General features: G+C 38.2%; 1 protein-coding gene across 1 annotated transcript; it reads left to right on the top strand.

Moving 5' to 3' along the window:
• Positions 1-597: 597 nt before the first annotated feature.
• On the top strand, positions 598-20,972 carry plppr4a (phospholipid phosphatase related 4a). Its single transcript, XM_073876456.1, has 7 exons — positions 598-1,108; positions 6,284-6,469; positions 10,103-10,233; positions 10,681-10,875; positions 16,177-16,234; positions 16,366-16,539; positions 17,130-20,972. The coding sequence occupies exons 1-7, from the start codon at positions 1,031-1,033 to the stop codon at positions 18,654-18,656; spliced, it is 2,349 nt and encodes a 782-aa protein (XP_073732557.1). The 5' UTR covers positions 598-1,030; the 3' UTR covers positions 18,657-20,972.
• The last annotated feature ends 291 nt before the right edge of the window (positions 20,973-21,263 follow it).

Here is a 21,263-nt window from a genome sequence, read left to right as displayed (position 1 = left end):
AATGTGTTACTGGTGTGTATCTTGAGACAAAACAATTGCACTGGCATATTTTAAGATCTGTAAACGTGCAAGTTGTTTTCAGTTGAGACAGCTCAAACGTGTTTTAGTCTAGGACTACTTTAAGCCTGTGAAACCGGGGGCTAATGTTTTTATTTCCCATATGAAAATTGCAGCAAAGTTGTTATTATGAAAGATCCACTAGATGGCGTACGTGCCCTCTGAAGCGAAGAGAAACGGGGAGCAGAGTTTATGTTAGGTTTTTACTTTGAAATTAATGATCTAAATTGATGTAGGACGTTTGGGGAGAAGATGAACATTTAAGAGGCAACAATTTACTAGTTGCAATAAGCAGATAAACGAATTCGGCCTGGTCATAGGCTGTGCCTTACATATGTTAATATGTAAACTCTTAATGCTTTATAATAATACGATAGGCAATTAATGCCAAACGTTTGTGAGTCTTAAAATGACATAGGCCTAAATTACTCTATAGCACACATCTGTACTAGGCTAGCATCCTCAAATCAATTTTAAAAGGACAACCCCTTATCCAAGTCATTTACTATACATTCTACAGTATATTTGGAAACATTTGACAATCATGTTGGTGTTAACAAGCGTGAACACCCCACACCATGCACACACGTGCGCGCGCTTCGGGTGAAAATGGGTTTTTAGCACACCTTTGACGTCATTCGATCAGCATATTGCCTCTAATCACAAGACTTGAAGGCTGGTGTAAAACATTAATAAGGGTGAAAGCCTTCGTTAATTTCTGTATTACTACGTCCTCTGGGATGCTGTGTTGTCATGGTTTCTAAGTCATGACGGTGTTGGCGATGAAGGAATGTAGCCTGGATTGATACAGCATCTTTCCGTGTGTCTGGATCCGCAGTAAAAGCGCGCTTAGGGATGGAGAAAGCGACTGCCTAGGAGCGCAATCACTACACATAGGGATCAATTCACATTCCCTGGACTTAAGTGTTTTTGTGGGTTTTATACACCGTTTTCAAAGGACGCACTGTTTATCATGTCTGCCAAGGAAAGACTCAAAGGCAAGATGACCAAAGACAGCGTTACCTTGCTACCCTGCTTTTATTTCGTAGAGGTAAGTCAGTCGAATGATTGCAGACTTGGCAACATGGGTTTACATTACCTTTATATCTCAGTTAATACTAGAACATTTGGTTATGATCTTCATTCACCCATATGGTCACGTTCGACAAATGTGACCGGTCGTTTATATGATCAATCATTTTGCATGACTGCATTCTAACTTTACATACTGTAGGCTGCTACTGACTCCAATGCCACAGTATTATTATTAATTATGTTGTAAAATGAGCTAAATGTTGCTCGTGCATGCGCATCTTACCGTCTTGGTTTATGCAACTAAAAACCTTATTTTTTCATAGACAATGATCATGTATGTTGACGGTAGGCTATAGCCAACATGGCCTTCATCTGACCATTTTTAAATAAAGTATTACTTTTAAGTCAGAGTTAAGGCAATCATGCATGCTTATAATAGAAACACCTCCTTAAAAGGGTCTTGATGGTATCAAATTGTCTCAGAGTCAACATGACATTGTTAATGTAACGGGCAGTAGATGATGGGGAAGTGAAATTGAGGATAACATTCAGCACTGTTCACTGGTGTCATGGAGATGCTGACGGCAGATTCATCAGTCATGTGCACCATTATTTTTATTAATTGCAAACCTAAATGTTATATTTCCTGTTTGAATATTGAACATATTTGAATAATTATTGCACAATGAACTATTGTAAGCCATACATCACAAACCTCATTTCATGTAGGCACTGTTTCAGGTCCGAATTGTGAAAATGTAATGATTGACACAAGGCTTTTGTGAACAATGTTGCTGAACATTTTTTTTGTCATCATATGGCAGTGAGAGAGATTACATAAGACATTATTGTTTCCATCTTAAGTTGTCAACATTAGGATCAAAGTAATTATATCTGTCAACAGAAAGAATCGTTTTTTTTTTTTTTGTTAGATCAGACAGTATCACACAATACAAGATAATATCATGCTCTCAGTTGACCTGATTGCTGAAGTTGCCTTGCTGCATAGACCTTCTGTCCTAAGCTGAGAATAAATCAAAATGGTGTCATTTAATCTATTTCACTTCACTAATTTCACCTAATTAACTTCAGTGATTCACTTAGCAATTTAAACTACCAGAATGGGGGGAGTAGAAAATAACATACTACACATCAAAAAAGCCATGCAGATTCTGACAAACTTCATGGTGAACTGACAGCTCTTTAATTTTCACACTGGTGTCTGGCCTTCAAACTTTAGAGTATTGATGACAAATGATGTAAATCCAATTGCTGCTTCAGAGCACCCGAGTTTCTCAGTCAAGGTTTTTGATTGTCATTAATGCAAAACAGATATTGTTTGGGTATTTTTGGCTTCACATTTATTTGTTTGGGCATTTGCAAATAGACAGATGTGGGCAATTGAAACACTGTAAGGAAAGCAGATACAGTATAAACATCTGTAAATAATAATTTGTATGTATTGTAAATCATATTTGACCCATGCCTGAAACAATATATGCTACTGTGCATTTTTTGTGTTTAGTTGTTTAGACAGCTTTTACAACAGCAATCTACAGTGGTCATTATGAGTATCTGTGCAGATACACTGTGTAGTAAATTCTGTTGGATGCAGTCCAGACAGCAGTTTTTTTTTTCCTGAAAATGCTTTACCCATTTTAGAAGGGGGCTGATTACAGTAATTAATCCCCCACTTTTGATCTGCATCCTGGCTGTCCACGATTTGTAATTATTTATTACAGTTGCATGTTTCCACTTTGCATTGCACAACACAGCACAGTATATTTCGTCTTGGGAACTGCATCATGGGAAACACTTCTTCACCTTATCGTTGACTTATTTTTTATATGGGGTGAATGATGTCGGCCACAACAGCAAATATAAAACATTTAAAGCAGATATACACTATGCATATTCACCTCAGAATAACCTTTATTGTCTTACAATGACATAGACATGCCCTACTCTCCTCTGTAAGCAAAATGCGAGATGTGAGTGCATGAATTGTCCAGCGTTCCCCACTTAATTCTTATTGTTGAACAAGTGCATGTTCCTCAAAATGCACTTAATCTTGATAGTATTTTCAATATATATACACTATTTATTACTACAAAGTGGCATGGAATAGTGCATAAGTATGCAATCTGGGACACACCCATAAGGTGTTTCTTATTTGTTCGCACTGTTTTTTCTTTGTGTGTATTTCATTTGTATTGTTTAGTGTGTTATAGGGCAGTGGTTTTCACACTTTTTTAGCGTGCGGCCCCCTTTGTGTACGGGGCATTCCTTTGCCCCGTACACAAAGTTTATGACAAAAAAACAGTTCTAAAACTCAACATTTAAATAAAAAACATATTAAATTATAGCTGAGAGGAAAAGTGATCTGTTTTTTAATTACAAATGAAGAGCTCAGATGCAAAATCCTCTAAGTTCGTCTGACATATTTTCTTTTAAATTAGCATCTTTTATCAGGGTCTTAAAAAACGGTATTTCTGAATGGTCTGAGCCTGAGAATTTAAAGTGAAAATATTTGATAAACATAGAATAAGTGCAGAGAGCATTTAGTTCATATCATTATCTTATTTTTTGACAGAGGTGGCATTTAGTGGCTTTTGCATCTGAGCTCCTCAAATGTTTTTAGTTTGAGTTTACTGTATCATTGTGATAACGGCTGTTCAGTAACGTTAATGAAACTGTTAAAGGTTCACTGTTGATGAAGGGGTAGCCTAATACTTTCACCTTTCATGAACCAGCACTGTCAGGAAATTTTTTTTTTAATTCAAATTATTTAAAAAAGAAATCTGTAGAAATTACAGTATTACTGGCAGCTGTTTGCCAGTAACTTACTGTAGATTTGAATGTATGTTATTTACTGGCAACAGTTTGTTTGAAGTTAAATGAACATTAAACATTAACAAGTCTAAAATATCAGACTCATGCAGAGCATTTTGGGAATCAAAATCTGAAAGAAAGAAAAACAAAACAAAAAAGGTTGATGAGGATTTCTGGTTCCCAGAATGCTTTGCACGAGTCTGATATTTTATAGTTTTATTCTGTAAAGACAAAGACTTGTTAATGTTTAATGTTCATTTAACTTTCAGAGTTCATAATAGTACCTCAGAGGGACATTTTGGCACCAACGAGAGAGCTCATTATCACCTTGAAGATATATATTAGTATATCAAAGGTACCTTGATACATATTTGTACCTAATGGTACATATTAGGACCTTTTTAAGGGGTACTGCCCTCGGGGTACTGCCCCAGTGACTGTTGGGGGACATATCTTGACCCTTTTTTTCCTAACATGTGTGTGTTGTTTTATAGAGGTATTAAAGCAGGTGTGTGAGACTACTATTAATGGAGAGTCAAAGTCCTGCAAAGCTTCTAATCTTAAACAAACACACCTGAACTAGATAATTAAGGATTACTTAAAAATGACAGATTCTTGTCTGAGCAAAGTTGGATGTAAACTCTACAAATCTTAAAACACAGCAAAATGTTTTATAGCAAAATGCTACTTTTTCATCTCTGTTTTTACCACGTCTGAACAACAACATTCTGAAAAGCGGCATTTTGTGTGAGAAGTACTGTACAGTATATAGCTCTGTAAATCAAAGTAGTTTGAATTACTCCATGACACCTGTGGTGTTACTTAGCACTTCATGACTAAAAGTCTGAAAACAAGGTAACTATTAATCACAAAAAATGACCCAATAATCACTGATTTTAAACTTTGATGGAGGATTTTGCACTACTTGTCGAATAGGTAAATCTTTGGTTGAGGGCAGCCCTAATTAAGACTATTTAACTCTTTCGCCGCCAATGACGAGATTTTCCGTCTTTCCGCAATACCGCTATTATCCACCTGGTGGCAACTTATACAACCCGGAAGTAGCGCCTCACGTGAAAGAGAAAGAACTCCGTGTATGTTTTAAAGATCGCTCTGCATCTGATCTCTATCAAAAGTCCTTCGCAAAAATTGAATTATCTCAGCTTTTTGCTCAAAATTGGGTGTTTTTGAAGAAACTTACCCATGTTTGAGAGGTGATTACAAGAGAACTAATGAAGGTAGGATGAAACGTTTTTTGAAAGCAGAGGGCCTGTTGGTGTTTTTTCATCTGATATATTGTTTGTTTATATATTTAAAGAAGAAAATTTTTGAAAGGCATTAAACTTTTGTGAAAATCGTGAAAAATGCTGGCGCTGGCTGGCAACTTTTTTTAAAAACGCTGTCCGGGAAAGAGTTAATATCTGCAGAAACCCTTAAGGTTGTAAGCTTATATTATATGATAAATGACCACAGAGTTATACTGAAAAAAAAACATTTATGTTGTCAGATTGCCACTTGTTTTGGATTTTGAATTCAGATTAACGTTGGATTTTGACGTCGGATCAACGTTAGATCCTGACTTCGGATCAACGTTTGAGACAAGCACAGCCAGCTGGGTTGTAATTTAACCCATGCTGGGTTGTTTCAACCCAAAATACCATGTTGTTTCAAACCAAAAAACTGGGTTGTTTCAACTTAAAATACTGGGTTGTTTTAACATTGTTGGGTCAAATAGAAACATTTTCTGGGTTAATTTCAACCCAGCTGCTAGGCGCGTTCCTTTTTGACCCAACGCTGGGTTGAAAATAAGCCAGCATTTTTTAGAGTGTATGTGGAAAACAGTAAATCACAAAAATGACTTTGGTTGGCTTTTCACAGACTGTGTGTCAGGACTTTATCATTCACTCCTCCCCCTCGTTCACTCTCACCGGAGAGTCCTCATCACCTGTGCCCCATCATCTCACTCCCTTTATAAACTGCACTTTCCCATTCATTCACTGTCTGGTCTCGTCCATGTTGGACATTAAGACCCACCTGTGCTACTTACCTAAGGACTTCACTGTATTCTTCATCCTGTCGTCATCCTCCTCGATTCCTCCTCTTGGTATCCTCATCCACCACCTCCAAACAAAGACTCTGTTACTCTCAAGTTAAGTGCCAATCTGATGAACTGTTTCCATTACTCAGCATTGCTTATTCCATTGTTGTTTTCATTCAATAAACTACATTAAAGTTGTTTCAATGCATTTTTGCCCCAATGCTGGGTTGAAAATAAGCCTTCTGTATAGAAGGTATATCATGCCTATTAGTTAACAAGTCCCATCTAATACATCATATCCCCTCTGTTTTGTTTCCACAGCTCCCAATTCTGGTGTCGTCTGTGGTCAGTTTGTATTTCTTGGAGTTGACGGACATTTTTAAGCCGGTGCGATCGGGGTACAGCTGCAATGATCGCAGTCTCAGCATGCCTTACATTGAGCCCACAAAGGAGGTTGTTCCCTTCCTGATGCTCTTTAGCTTGGCTTTTGCTGGGCCAGCAGCAACAGTAAGCACCTGTTTGTCATTCTAACTCTTCTTTAGTCTGAAGGACACAGTTGATGTATTCAGGCATCCTGTTTGATCTCTGTTTAAAAGTACAATAATGAATATTAATGCATTCGCCTTTGACAGTGTGCCCTTAGTTTCTGAATAAAGTTTATAACTGCGGTTGAAGGTGGTAAATTTGTGACCTGTATTTGACATATTTATTCTTAAGGGTAAAGTGTGTAGTTTGTGCAGTGGTTATAATTTCTAATAAAAAAGTATCTTATCCTGGCTTTATTTGCACATAAACGACGATGAAGAAAAGTGCAATATGCACTAACTTTCTAAATAATGCAATATTTGATATACCTTTATGTGCGGAAGGATACTGCTTAAAGTTTGTAAAATCCATTTGAACTCAATTAAAATTTAGTTAAAACTCATTCTTTCTGATCTCTTTGCTATCTGCATTGACCCAAACCAACTTTGACTATACATAACTTTGAAGTAATAAAAAATTGCAAACTATTGCTAAATGCATATTTTACGATTTTATTTTACATACTGCATCTCTAATAATGATGGCTTTTGTGGTTTATTCACCCAAAAGTGTAAACTGTATCTGTAACCCTGCCAAAACATTGTTTGTATGACCATCACTGATACAGCAACACAGTTTTTAGATTGGCTTGGGTGCATTTTACCATCTGTATACCAGTTAAAATCATTCTATTATTAATAAAACTTTGTTATTGGAAGTAGTTTTCATTCCTTTTTTGTGGTCCAAATCCATAACATACATTTTAAAATATAATAATTGTTTTGTCTTACAAAACAAATATTGCATCTTGGATGTAAGCATGGTGGAAATTAGTAGAAATATCTTCAAGACCTGACAGTCACATTTCTTCAAGAGTGCACGTTTAAAATTTTGGAAAATGTTTGCCGCTAGTAGCTTGTAAGGGTTATATAGGTCACTAGGTCACAGCTGTTGTATCATATTTTCCCCAATGGCTTTCAGAATTGTGTTGTATAAGTGTTGGACCCATAACACTATTATGAATTACCCCCATCATAGCTGTACTCATCAGAGAGAAGATTCATTTAAAGTTTAATGGCATATTTGTATTTTTATGTGCAATATGGATGTGCTCATTTATTTACTATTTAAGAGCAACGGCACACCACGACACAACCGAGTGTAGCAGAAATATTTTTGTATAGAATGTATGAATTAGGGAAAAAGTAAGATAAAGGGATGGGGTGCTAGCCAGGTTGGTTTGGGGTCCGATGTAGAAGACCAGACAAAACTTAGAGTTGGGGTGTCTTCTCGGATAAATATAGGCTGCCTGGAAGAGAATAGAAAGGGTTGTTTGATCTGGATGTAAGGATGAGGGTTAAGAAGGGTGAACAGAGGAAAAGGAGGTTAAGGTGGACTTGTGAGAAATGAGTGGAGGAGATAGTAGGAGGGAAGGGTGGGTTTGAGATAACGCCCAATATATGTAAATTCAGGGGAGTGAGATGATTGGTTGAGGCTTAGCACTGCTCCAGAATAACAAGATAAAGGGATACTCCAGCCAAATATCAGAATTCAAGCAATCCGAGATACATACAGTACTGTATGTTCATCATCTTTCAAATGAGCACATTTGAAGTTATTTTAGAAAATGTCTCTTCTTTTCCAAGTTTATAATGGTAGAAAACAGGGAACAACTTTTGACTTAAAACCAGTGGCAGCTCGTGACTGCTCATCCGAGGGGCACAAATTCAAAATAAGTGTCATGTGTGTTGCTTGCGTTTTCAAAATATGTGTTTTTTGCGTCATGTGAACCATGTGCATCATGTTTTGTCAAAATAAGTGCCTGCTGCACACGCGTCAAAACCGTTTATGATAAAAGAGACGCTTACGTTAACAAAATACACGCTAGACACTTCCTTAACAGTAAACTCTGATTACGCATGAGATTATGCGAGTATCTGGCAAACGCGAGCGTCTCTTTTATCATAAACCCTTTAGACGCATCTGCAGCAGGCACTTATTTTGTAAAGGCACGTAGTGCACATAGGTTTACTCAACGCGCAGAACACATATTTTGAAATGACGAACCACACACATGACGGGTTAAATACATGTTGTGAACTTCACATCGAGCGCCCATGAAAAAGAAATCACTGGCCGCCACTGTTTAAAACCCCCAAAAAGTGCATTCATCCTTTACAGAGGTAATCCACACAACTCCAATGGGTTAGTAAATGTCTTCTGTGGATCAATGCGATTGTGTAAGAAAAATATCCATATTTCCAAACTTCCAAGTCCAAGATGGCGTGATTATCGGAAGCTAGTTATTATAGTTTACAAAGTTTAAAATATGGAATTTTTTCTTAAAATATTGCATCGATTACCTGCAGAAGACCTTTATTAACCCCTTGGAGCTGTGTCGATTATTTCTGAAAAGAATGGATCCACTTTTCTCTCCCATTACAAGCTTGGAAAAGCAAGTGACTTCTTGTTTTGAAGGCGCACGATGCGAAGTTCGTCACAACATGTATGTAGTCCATCATGTGTGTGGTTCGTAATTTCAAAATATGTGTTCTGCGCATCGAGAGATCCTATGTGCATCACGTTTCTTGTCAAAATAAGTGCCTGTGGCAGACGCGTCTAAAGGGTTAGTGATAAAAGAGTTCATTGTTAAGGGAGTGTCTTGCGTGTATTTTGTGAACGAGAGCATCTCTTTTATCATAAACGGTTTTGATGCGTGTGCAGCAGGCACTTATTTTGACAAAACACGTGATGCACATGGTTCACATGACACTCCAAACACATATTTTGAATTTGTGCCCTTCAAAAGAGCAGTCACGAGCCGCCACTGATAATTACATAATTTAATAATAAGTTAATCTTATATTTGGCTGGTAATTTTTAAATTTGTCAGAAGTATCACTTTATCTCCAGTTTTTTAGATGTTTTGTATACAAAAACTTTCCTATAGGTCAACTAAATGCCAGCAACACCTAGTTCATGGGTTTGATTCCCAAGAAATGCATATACTTATTGATATATTTTTATCAGGAGTTTTGTTTTGCAGTGAAATATTAAGAATATGTCCACCTTAACCCAAACATGCGACTCACAGTCTCGACTGCCAAAGAACGTTTTACCTAAATCAGGTTTTTGGCAATCAACATGGGCATTAACACAAAGCCTGTGTTAGCAGGTGGCGTGTGAATGTGTGTCCTGCTGATATCTCCACCTGTTATGTTATAGCGCCTATGTTGCATTGGACTGTCCACCAAACGTGATCGCGGCAGGATATTTTCACACTCTTTTATTCTATATTTCTCACTGCTTACTCATCTTCGACAGCAGACGCACCTTCGCAGAAGCATTTACATGGGTATCTGCTTTTTATTCGCATAACAATATTAGTTTGTTTCTTGCCTAACTAAAATCTGTATTAGTTTCAAAACACACACCCTTCCCTCCATTCATTTTGTTAGCTTTGGATGAAATCTCTTTCACGTGGCTTTGGATGGATAGGACAGATTAGTATAATTACAGTAATGGAGTTGATGCCTCAGTGATGGTATTCTGAAGGCCACAAAAAATTGTCGATTTACTTTATTTGTGTAAACACAGCTGACCATTTTCCCACAGATTATGATTGGGGAAGGAATCCTATACTGCTGTCTGGCCAGAAGAAATCTTGCCATCAAAACAGAGGCTAACATAAACGCTGCAGGCTGCAATTTCAACTCGTACATCCGGCGGGCTGTAAGGTTTGTGGGTGGGTGTATATTTTTCTGCCCTAAAACCATATACTATGGATAAAGACTGTGTTTAAATATACTTCTGAACCTGACTCATTTTGTCTGTTTTGAAGATCTTGTCTTGTATATGAGATCTGATATTAATAACGAAAGCTCCATCTATTTTATCACAGGCTTATGAAGTCTTATTGCTACTTATGAAATTCAATATTTGCATTTGCTCAAAGTGACTGAGAAAAATCTGCTTGTGATAACTTGAAATGGCCCCCGGCAGGAAACCAGCTTAATAAACATACTAAATAATATTTTAATGCAAATCCAAAAATGCAAACAGATATTTTTGGGGGGTAACTGTAGGTTAAGCAGATACTGATTAGCTCAATATAAAAACAGTAGATGTCATTGGTTATGCAAGGAATAACAACGTGTGCGTGTGCGTGTGCGTTTGTGTCTCTGGTTTGTGGGGGTTCATGTGTTTGGTCTGTGCATCACAGCACTCATCACAGACATCATCCAGTTGTCCACAGGATACCACGCCCCCTATTTCCTTACTGTGTGCAAGCCCAATTACACCAGTCTCAACACTTCCTGTGATGAGAGCTCTTTCATTGTGGATGACATCTGCTCTGGACCTGATTCAGTAGCCATTGATGCTGGCAGGTTAGTGGACCTGTGTCAAATTCTGCAATTACTCTTTGTGTCTAATGTAGACTACTAGCTGTTTTTACCCTTTTTTGTAGTCATCTTTCTTACCATTAGTCAGCAAATCTTTGAAAAACACAGATCCTGTGAAAGTCATAGACACAGAGGTGCACAATATCTGTAATTGAATCAAACTGAGTGGTCACTAATTGTAAAAGCAGCTCACTTCTAGATCATCATTTCAATACAAATTCATCCAATCACAGTAGCTTCAACTGCATCTCGCATGTATTTAGACCAGTATTCTGATGTTACGTCCTTCCCTACTCATGCCATATCTTAGGGTATCAGAAATTTCTAGAAAGATTAAAACTTAAAGAGCACCTATTGTCCGATTCACGTTTTTAAATGTCCTTTGGTGTGTAAGTGTGTATTAGTACATGTGAACGATACGCAAAAGGTACATACCCTAAAGTAAGCGATGATGCGACAAACACACGGATTGTAGGCAACAGTTTACTTCCTGGGACTGGTGATGTAGACAAGACCGACATTATCATAATTCCTCCCACTTCAGACTCAAAGCCTGTAAGTTAACTCCTGTTATCACTGCATTGTGATCGGATCTTTCAAACATAGTAAGGAGCGTCACATTTTCGGCTGATGTTAGAGGTATTCAGGCCAATCACAACGTACAGATTAGCTGGCCGAACAGGAACACAGCGCTTTTAAACTCCATGCGTTTCAGGAAGAGAGTGAAATCTGGAGCTACAAAAATGTACGGTATGTTGAAAATAATGTTTTTTAACCATAAACCACGCAAACACATTGTATTACACCAAATACACAAAATTTAGTTTTTTTAGCAATGAAATATGAAATGTGCAGCTTTTAACTTGCTGCACAATAGCTGTATTAACAATAAAAGTTTGATTTGATTATTAGATTAATATATACTTTGTCTGAATGATTTACATAAATGTGATGGCAGCAGAATGAATGTGGCATAAGTTCTCTGGCACATGGTGTTCCTGTAAAACCCACACAAAGTTCAGTCTTGGTGCTCACAACCGGGCTCTTCTTTCCAGCACACCCACATGCATCCATTTGCGCAGCTCTGCTTTTCAATCATCCACACATTTCATACACTGTCAATAGCCCCAATTAGCTACTTGGTGCAGACATTTTGAGTAGTGTAAAAATTATACAAAAAGCATACAAAGAGGATAGTTATGATGTTCTTAAAGGCTAAAAGTTCTTTGATATATGTTAAAGGAGCGGTGAATCAAAAACTCAATTTTAACTTGATAATTTGTTATATAAGAGGTCATCATACTTAAATGAACATCCTGCAAGTTTCAGAACTGAAAACGTCCGTGCTACTGAAATATAACCGTCTTTGGCACCAAGCCAGCTAAACACTCCAGTCTAAAATTCGGAAATCTATGACGTCAAAGTAGAATTGAAACACCTCCCCATAACCAAAAGGACAAGTCTACTTTTGTAGCCCCGCCCACAGCTTCGCGTGACACGTGTGTCTCAGTAAGTAAACATGTCTTTAAAGATTGACAAATTTAACCAAAATGACTTTTTAAATACATTTTTTCTGAGAGACTTTTATTTTGACGCGGTGATCTGTTATGATATCATGGAAACGCTTTTTCGGTTGTGAAAGAACCGCGTGGGAACAACCATGGGAACAACACAGAAGCTAAATACTTCAATTCGGAGGCTTGGAACTTAACATTAGCAATATGCTTGGATAAAGTTTGCTTTTGAAGAAGTTCCAGCTCGTGTGGGGAGCGTTTGTTAACGTTGTGGACATGGATTCATTTGTAAAGAAGTCGATGCTGGATTTGCAGAGAGACTCAGTCAGAAGCACCACTTATATTGGATCTGACAACAATGACACAGCAGTATAATTCACAGTAAGACATTTTACTTTATTTAAGTTACTGCGTTTCACTATTGCTTTGTTAAAAGAGATTGCTTGATGTGTCCTGTTGTAACATCCGTGTCTAAATACGTTTGTTGACTGTTTTAATTTACTAAAAACATTAAACGATTAATAAAGGTACAACACTTAACAATACGACTGTAATTTAAAGGTAGAAATATACAAAGTTAGTTATAAGGAAGGATTTATCAACCGCAGTTTAGATTCTGATGCCCGTTTACTGTGTTGTATACGGTAATTTAGGCAAGTTGCGTTTGAAAGGTCAAACACTCAACAAAGCTTATTTTTTATCATATAACTGTGGTATTTAACATTACGTGAATGTAAAAGCAACCTCACAAGCACAATAGAAATATACAAAGTTATTGATAAGGATTTATTAGCCGCAGTTTAGATTCGGATGCACGCTTACTGTGTTGTATACGGTAATTTAGTCACGTCGAGTTTTGTTTCTACTTTAATATACGTATTGTCATTTATGTGTATCATGTTTAGCACCCAGAATCTTTTGTGTCTCAAACATATTTGTGTTCGGCTGCTATTTTTATCACATTAATGTTTTTAAAACATTTCCCTACATGTAATGACGGGGAATGAAGCTGTCCAATCATAGCAGTGGGTGTTTACGTTCAGGTCTTCAATGCGGCCCGCCCCTTCAAACGAACCATTTCTCAAGACAGCCACTAATCCATGTTACAAAATAGCGTATTACTTAAACCTGTTGAACATTTAGAATGTAAAAACAACCCGAACTGCATAAGTAGACATCAATCAACGTCATAAAGCAATAAAATCGACCAATTCACGGCCCCTTTAAAACGTGTTTTAAGAAAATATGTTGGTTTTGCCATTCATCAGCATTTCTGGCAGACTTTGACATACTCAGATATACCTGTAGCCAAGGTCTAAAAATAACATTTGTGAAACCCCAAATGTGGCTACTAGCAGTGGCTAGTGGTACTTTGTAGAGAATCGCAACATAATAGTGTAAGAATGACATTCTGACTGCTGCTGATGTAAGTGTTATTAGTGATTCAAAATGACATTCAAACTGTCTACCGAAGAAAGCATTTTACTGGATGTGTCATTCACATTTCACTGGAAGTTGGATAGATCACTAATATGTAAAGAATAAAACTGCTGATCTTAAAGAGCACCTATTGTCTGATTCACGTTTTTAAATTTCCTTTGCTGTGTACATGTAAGTGTGTATTAGTTAGGGGTGGGCGATAAACCGGTAGACATAATTAACCGGTAGAAATGTGTCAACCAGTAGAGATTTTGGACTATCGTTTCTATCGGGGTTACGTGCCCACATCACGCTCCTGTGCGCGTGGTAACGAAAACTTAACGTTTGTACACGTATATAAGCACTGCAGTTTTAAAACAAGTTATTTTAAGCCTTTGAAACACAGACAACAGATCTGTATGTGTGCGTTCTTTCTGTGTGTCAGGAGCGGACAAGTCGCGCAACCGCTGCTCTTTCTGTCTGTGAGGAGCGCGCAAGTCGCGCGACCGCTGCTCATTAAGCTCGTGAGCATTTTTCCGCTTTATTGGCCTTAAATACATATATGCGTCAAAATTGAAAATTCACGTCTTTGCCAGCATCCTCATAAACACGACCAGTTTGGTCTTAAGAGAAAGTAAACAGCTAAAAGAGAAAGCGCATGTGTAACAGTGTATTGAATCCAGACTTTGGTCTTAAAGGGGAAGTTACCTAATTTTGCTCCTGTCTGTCACTCGTGTTAATCAAACAGCATTGAGAGAAAATCTCTCACTGCTCCTGATTAAATCACTTTTCTACCTTAAATAAAATATATATATAGGCCATACATGCATAATTATTTATTATCATTCTTATATCATTGACTGTTTATCTTCAGAGAGCTTGAGTTTTGTTTGTTTTTATCTTCTTTCTATGCTTGTATATGTTTTTTGTGAGAATTTTGAAAATTTCTATGGTATTAAAGATTTAAACCTTATTAAAACATAAAAAACTCTACCGTGATACATATCGTTATCATGATATAAAATTAATCCTATCATGATAGAAAATTTCGGTTAGTTTGTTGTCAACTTTTTCGTTGTTATCATGACAGCGCAGTGCGCACGCAGCCACGGACGTGCATACCTTTTAGATGCGCGCTTTCCAATTTGAAAAACGAGTCTGACTCTGCACCGCCATCATCAATTAAAAAGAGAAGGTGTGGGTACAAGACTGGGAAAATAAATATTTGTGGCTAAAAGTCCTAAAGGTGTCCCCAGAACACTGAACATTTTTTTCCTGCGCCAGATTTACTAATATGCAAGTTCACCATCCCTCCTCCCCCTTCTCGTTGCGTGAACCTCTGGAGTTGTGAGTTAAGACTTGTATTTTTTACTGTTCCTGTGTTGTTGAGCAACTATTCAATTCCTGTTAATCCTATAATTTTATATCATTTATTTAAAGTGAATAAATTGTAATGAAAAGTAAATTAGCTAAAGTAAATCGTAAGTGTAAGTGCATCTGTCAATTCATTGAATGTTCAAAATATTATGAATCTTTTAGGAAAAAAATACACATTTGTTGGCCTATTCATAAGCATACATCCACAATGACACATGTTTAGTGGAGTAGGGCATTATAAATTTACCATGTAAGGTGGAATGTGCTTGAAATTGGTAAACCACTATCAATAAGTCTGCCCGTGTGTTGGGGGCACTGCCGCGCCAGGGAGTGTCCCACAGAAACATACCCCTTATCCCCCCTTGGGCTTATTAGCAGGTGGTCACCCTACTTCCTGTGATTGGTGATGTAGACAAGATCGACATTATCATATTTCCTCCCGCTTCGGACTCACAGCCTGTAAGTTAACTCCTGTTAGCAACCGAATCTTTCAAACATGGTAAGAAGCGTCATATTTCAAGCTCACGGATATATTCAGGCCAATGTACAGATTAGCTGGCCAATCAAGGACACAGAGCTTTTCAAATCATAAAGATAGTGAAATCTGGAGCTATAAAAATGTACAGTATGTGGAAAATAATGTGTTTTTTAACCATAAACCACGCAAACACATTGTATTATACTAAATACACAAAATAACCTTGTTTTTAGCAACGAAATAGGTGCTCTTTAATCAAAAATAATAATGGAATGGTATGATTCAAAGATCTGGTATAGTGTCCACAGCACAGCCAGACCTGTAGCAGATGTGGCAACCAGTAAATGTTGGACCCTGTTGTAGTTGTTATGAGATCAATGGAAACTAAAAGCCTTCTGTTCCAAATACTGATATACATAAATACTCATAGACTATGTACATCATCTGATATGTTCAGGGTCAACAACAAAACCCAATGATCTCTGTCCCTCATTGCAGGAAGTCTTTCCCGTCTCAGCATGCCACTCTGGCAGCCTTTGCGGCTGTGTACATCTCCGTAAGTAATTCGTTTTTCTCGACTCATGCAATACCACGCATGCCAAATAACCCTACTGCCACTAGCACGGTTGCTAAATTTCAGTCATAAAGTTGATCTTCTTTGGTCATCAATGCACTTCTCTTTCACAGATGTATTTCAATGCCACCCTGACTGACAACTCTAAGCTCTTAAAGCCCCTCTTGGTTTTCTCCTTTATCATCTGTGGAATTATATGCGGCCTGACTCGCATCATTCAGTTCAAGAACCATGCTGTAGATGTCTACTGTGGTTTTCTCATAGGAGGGGGCATCGCTGTTTACCTGGTGAGTGCTGCTGTCGCAGAAACCTTGAAAATTCACTTCATAATCCAGTGAAAGTTTGGGAGTGCTCTATCAAGCCCGAATTTTCAGAAGAATTGTGAACAATTAGTGTGGAGCAGTAAGACAATGGTGTTTTATTAGTGTTTAAAATAGCTCACACATGCAAATCCCTTGTGGCTCCATTCCTGCTCTCCACCCACACACACACCCTCATATTTCTCCCACTGTTTCTTTCTTCTTACACTTTCTTTCCTTCATCTATACTCAATGTGCTCTAAGGGCTTGCAATTTTCTCACTGAAACGCCTTAAGAGAATCGTAGCAGCAAAGGTAAATCAGTACATCAGGTGTTTCTTGTTTTATTGTTTAGTTTGCATAATGTGTCTTAATCTGAATAAGGGATTAGCTGTGTAATACTATTTGACTGCGAAAGGCCAAAGACCCAAATATTTCCATGCATTTTGTGCATTATTATGAATAAAATTAGTCGGAATTTCACAGACACGTTCAAATTCTCATAAGTACTAAATGGGTTGATAATAATGTCATCTGTTGATTTGTTTTGTGGTATGCTAACTTACTGGTCTACGTTAGGGTCTGTACGCAGTTGGCAACTTTAAAACCAGCGAGGACACATCTCTAAAAGCACAACATCAACGTCAGAATCAACATCAGAATCAACATCAGCATCACCGGCAACCGCAACAACCACAACCTCCACCACAGCCCCAACCAGTAGTGCCACCACCTGCCATGCGAGAGCCTCTGAGAACACTACCCAACTTGAACGCAGATCTACCACGCTATCTACCACCCAAGAGCCTTAGCATGAGAGAACGTCCCACCTCGGCACGCTCGGAGAGCATCCTGCTTCGCGGACCCTCCTCCCGAGACAGCTCCATGACCTTGAAGAGGGCAAGCACAGAGGTGGAGTGCATTACGCCACCAAGCCCACTCTGCAAAGAAAGTTTTGTGACGTTCAGTAACACGCTGCCTCGCGTGCACTCGACAGGGGTTGAGGAACCGGTGCCTCGCCGCCACGCTGCTATCCATGCCTCCATGGACTCTACACGTTCCAAGCAGCTGCTCTCACAATGGAAAATCAAGAACGAGAACCGCAAGATGTCGCTGCAGGTAATGGAGACAGAAGCTGGGCAGTCTCCCCAACGCAACATGGAGCTCCGTTGCAGTTCGGAGCCCTCTGCTGTGGGCTTGGATGGGGAACTTCGTGGTGGACCTCCTGGGCAGTACATGAAGCTTGCCGCCAGCACTGTGCCATTAGCCAATCATAATAATACAGGTGGCCTTGCGGGTGGAGCCAGGGTATCGATCCAATCACGACCAGGTTCCTCCCAATTGGTGCATATTCCCGAGGAGACACAAGAGAACACGTGCTCTTCCCCTCAGGAGGATTGTGAGGAGGAGACTGATGATGGTGGAGGGGGCGGGAGTGCCCGCTCTAAATGGCTGAAGGTGGCAGAGAAGAGCACCGTCTGCAGGACTAACAGCCAGCCGCGTATCATGCAGGTCATCGCTATGTCCAAGCAGCAGGGTATGCTGCACGGCAGTCCTAAAAGTGATGCCAGTACCGTGAGCTGTACCGGCTCCATCCGCTATAAAGCCCTGATGGATCAGGAGCCCAACGCAGGCATTATTAGAGTAGAAGCCCACCCGAAGAACAAACCTGTGGTTAAACCACCATCCACAGACGGCAGCGGCTCCTGGAGGTGGAAGCCGCAGGAACGCATCAGCATCCGGCAGTCCCTGGAGCTCAACGACCTCAACCGGGACTCGGAGAGCTGCGAGTCGTTGAAAGATGGCTATGGCTCCATTGACGGCATTCGGAGTCTACCTGACATGAGCAACCCTCATCACCCCCATTTTCACCATCATCACCATCAACAGAGCATCACGACCATACGAGTCACGCCGGTGGAAGGGAGCAGCGAAGCCACCTCGGAAACGCTCTCCACCACCTCTAGTCGAGACTCCACCCTACGCAGAAAGGGCAACATCATCCTGCTACCAGACAGAGGACCCAGTCCTGAGAACACCAGGAACCTGCCTCACTTTTTTAAGTCCTCTCCTACACCTCCCCCCATTTTGACATTCAAAGAGTGAAGGGTGTCTCTTTTCTCCTGACCATTCCCAAGAGTTGCCTTGCTCTCTAAACTTTAAAGACTTGATACTCTGTGGGACACTGAGTAGAGCCAATCTGGATATCCACATTGACAAACCTATACTCTATAGAACAAGGCAGCGCTGTGCATTTTCAGTCTACATTACATTCTCTTGGTCTCTTGTTACTAATACATTTAATAAGCACAAAATATGAAATTTGAGGTTGTTTGGTAAAGGTGATCGTGTGTTCTGCCTATTTCATTTAAACTACATAAAGCTTTGTTATCGGATCTGTCGTCTTGCTGGAATATGTCTGTTGTCTCATGGCAACGTGGGTGCTTTCAAAAACAATTTCATACCACAACTTTGTACATTTATATATATTTTCTCAATATAACTATTTGTATACTGTATGTACTAAACCACTCATTGCTTATGGCTGATAATTGCTTTCAATAGTCGGCAATGAAACATTTTTGCTAGGCGTTCGGTTAGAGCTCCTAGGCGAATAAGAGAATGTTATTGTGATGGATGTTTACAGAGATGTTTTGTTCGCCGGAGATGGGTTGGGGGACTTGTTTAACCACATGCACTGTGTGTTTTGGTGACCATGAATGAGCTATTTTCATTCAGACAGCTGAAAGCGCTCTTTGCTGGCATAGAGACAATAAATGATTAGAAAGACTCCGCTTTTAATATTATAATGCAGAGAACATTACATTCTTAAGAAATTAACGTCATATTGCCTTTTTATATTATATAACTTTCTTGTACTAGTATCTTAGCTATTGATTTGCAACCTCGTTGTTATTGTCTTTATGACTTATTGCTGTATATTTACAGCAAAGTATTGTGAATCCCTTTCCCCCATTTAGTCTGACATAATGAAGTTATAAAGCCACTGAAGGTGCATCCTCCTCTCCATTTTAAAGTGTGTGGGCATAAACAAATGACTCATAGTCCACGCTGCTTCACATCGCAGTGAATTTCACAATTTAAGAGCAATAGGATCGCCCCAAATTGGGAATTGATTTCTTATTTTTTTAAGCATCTAAAAAATACTAATCATATTCATAGAGTGCCTCAACAAATTATATGCTTTTTAGCTAGTGAATAATTGTGTCTTGCGAGAACTGTGCAGAGCAAAGTACACTTGTTGCTTTAGTAATGGTGCAGAATTGATAGGTGTCTTGAAGTGTGTATTTACATTAAATAACCACTATCTGTGCCACCAAATGGCAATGGGCAGTTGGCACAGTCATTGCATGACAACACATGCTGCCTACTAACACATTTTCATACAATACCCCAAATATACAATGTTAGGGTTTGTCCTGTGTGACGTGTATTTCTAAACAGTTCTTAACTGTGTATTTGTATTTCTAGCACACTGTTTACATCCTTGTTAGGATCATATTGTAAAAGATTGCCAAATAAGAATGTATTATTAACAAATTGATGGGTACATTTAGTTGATTCATGTACAGTTTGATTTATATGATGTTGTTTTTTATTAAACGTTTTGTTTATTATATTTTGATGTGTCGGTTTTAACAGAGTGAATTAGAAACAACACATTTTAAAGGTTTTATATATATGCTTGTACAGTATAATTGTTTCACAAACTCTGGCTTTAACCTGTCCTTACATATGCATGGTGATTTACTACTGTATTTACTGTAAGAATTTGTTTTGTTTCGCTTTTCTTTTGTAAATTCTTTATCTTTAATAGTGATGGGTGGTAACTTGATTTATACTTAAAATCATTCTGGTAAATCAACTGAATAATTATGAAATCTTTGTACCCTGTAAATAGATATTTGTAACTTTCACTTGTGTGACAGCTTAAATCAGTGGTTTTCAAATATTTTGGAATGTCGGCCTTCGTTTGTGTAGGTTGCCCCCTCCAAAAAAAGAAAACTTATGAAATAAAACATCTTAAACTAAGAATTGTAATAAAACAAAATATATATTACATTATAAGTAGTTAATGGATTAATAAAGTATCAATTAAAATTTTATAAAACTGGGCCCTCCTGGCACAATCTCACTTTAAGAACCACTGGTTTAAATTAAGTTTAGATATGAGAGGTTACAGGGTTATTATTTGAGTGTCATAAAGACAATTGCTTTGTTATAGTGATCTCAACCTGATATGGTATATCAGTGAAATGGCGTTTCGACTGAACATTTAAAATATGTTGACAGATAAATATTTGAGCCTTTGTGGGATTTTGATTAGAAATGTATTTTGACTGAGGATGATATGTCTTAATATATATTGAAATAAATGTTTGGGATTACATCCAAAACAAGCATTTTTTCTGAAGCTGTCTTCTTGCATGATCCCATGAACAGCTATTAAATGTATTAAATCTCTACCATAATTTTTGGGCATATGTGTGCCAACATGGTAAGGTTTTCAGTTGCTAAAGTGATATGAGTAGTTGTTAGTGCACTGCTAGAAAGTTCTGCATGATTGCTTTGTGGTTTCTGGCCAAGTCAAAAAAGCTTATGCGTATCTTTATTATTTATACATAAATGAATTTAAAGTTAAATTGAAAAAGTTTTATTATCCCCAATTGAAACTATAAGGTTGTTTGCTAA

This window comes from Misgurnus anguillicaudatus, chromosome 2 (assembly GCF_027580225.2).
Source record: "Misgurnus anguillicaudatus chromosome 2, ASM2758022v2, whole genome shotgun sequence".
Taxonomy (NCBI): Eukaryota; Metazoa; Chordata; class Actinopteri; order Cypriniformes; family Cobitidae; genus Misgurnus; species Misgurnus anguillicaudatus.
This window is presented reverse-complemented; position numbering and strand designations above follow the sequence as displayed.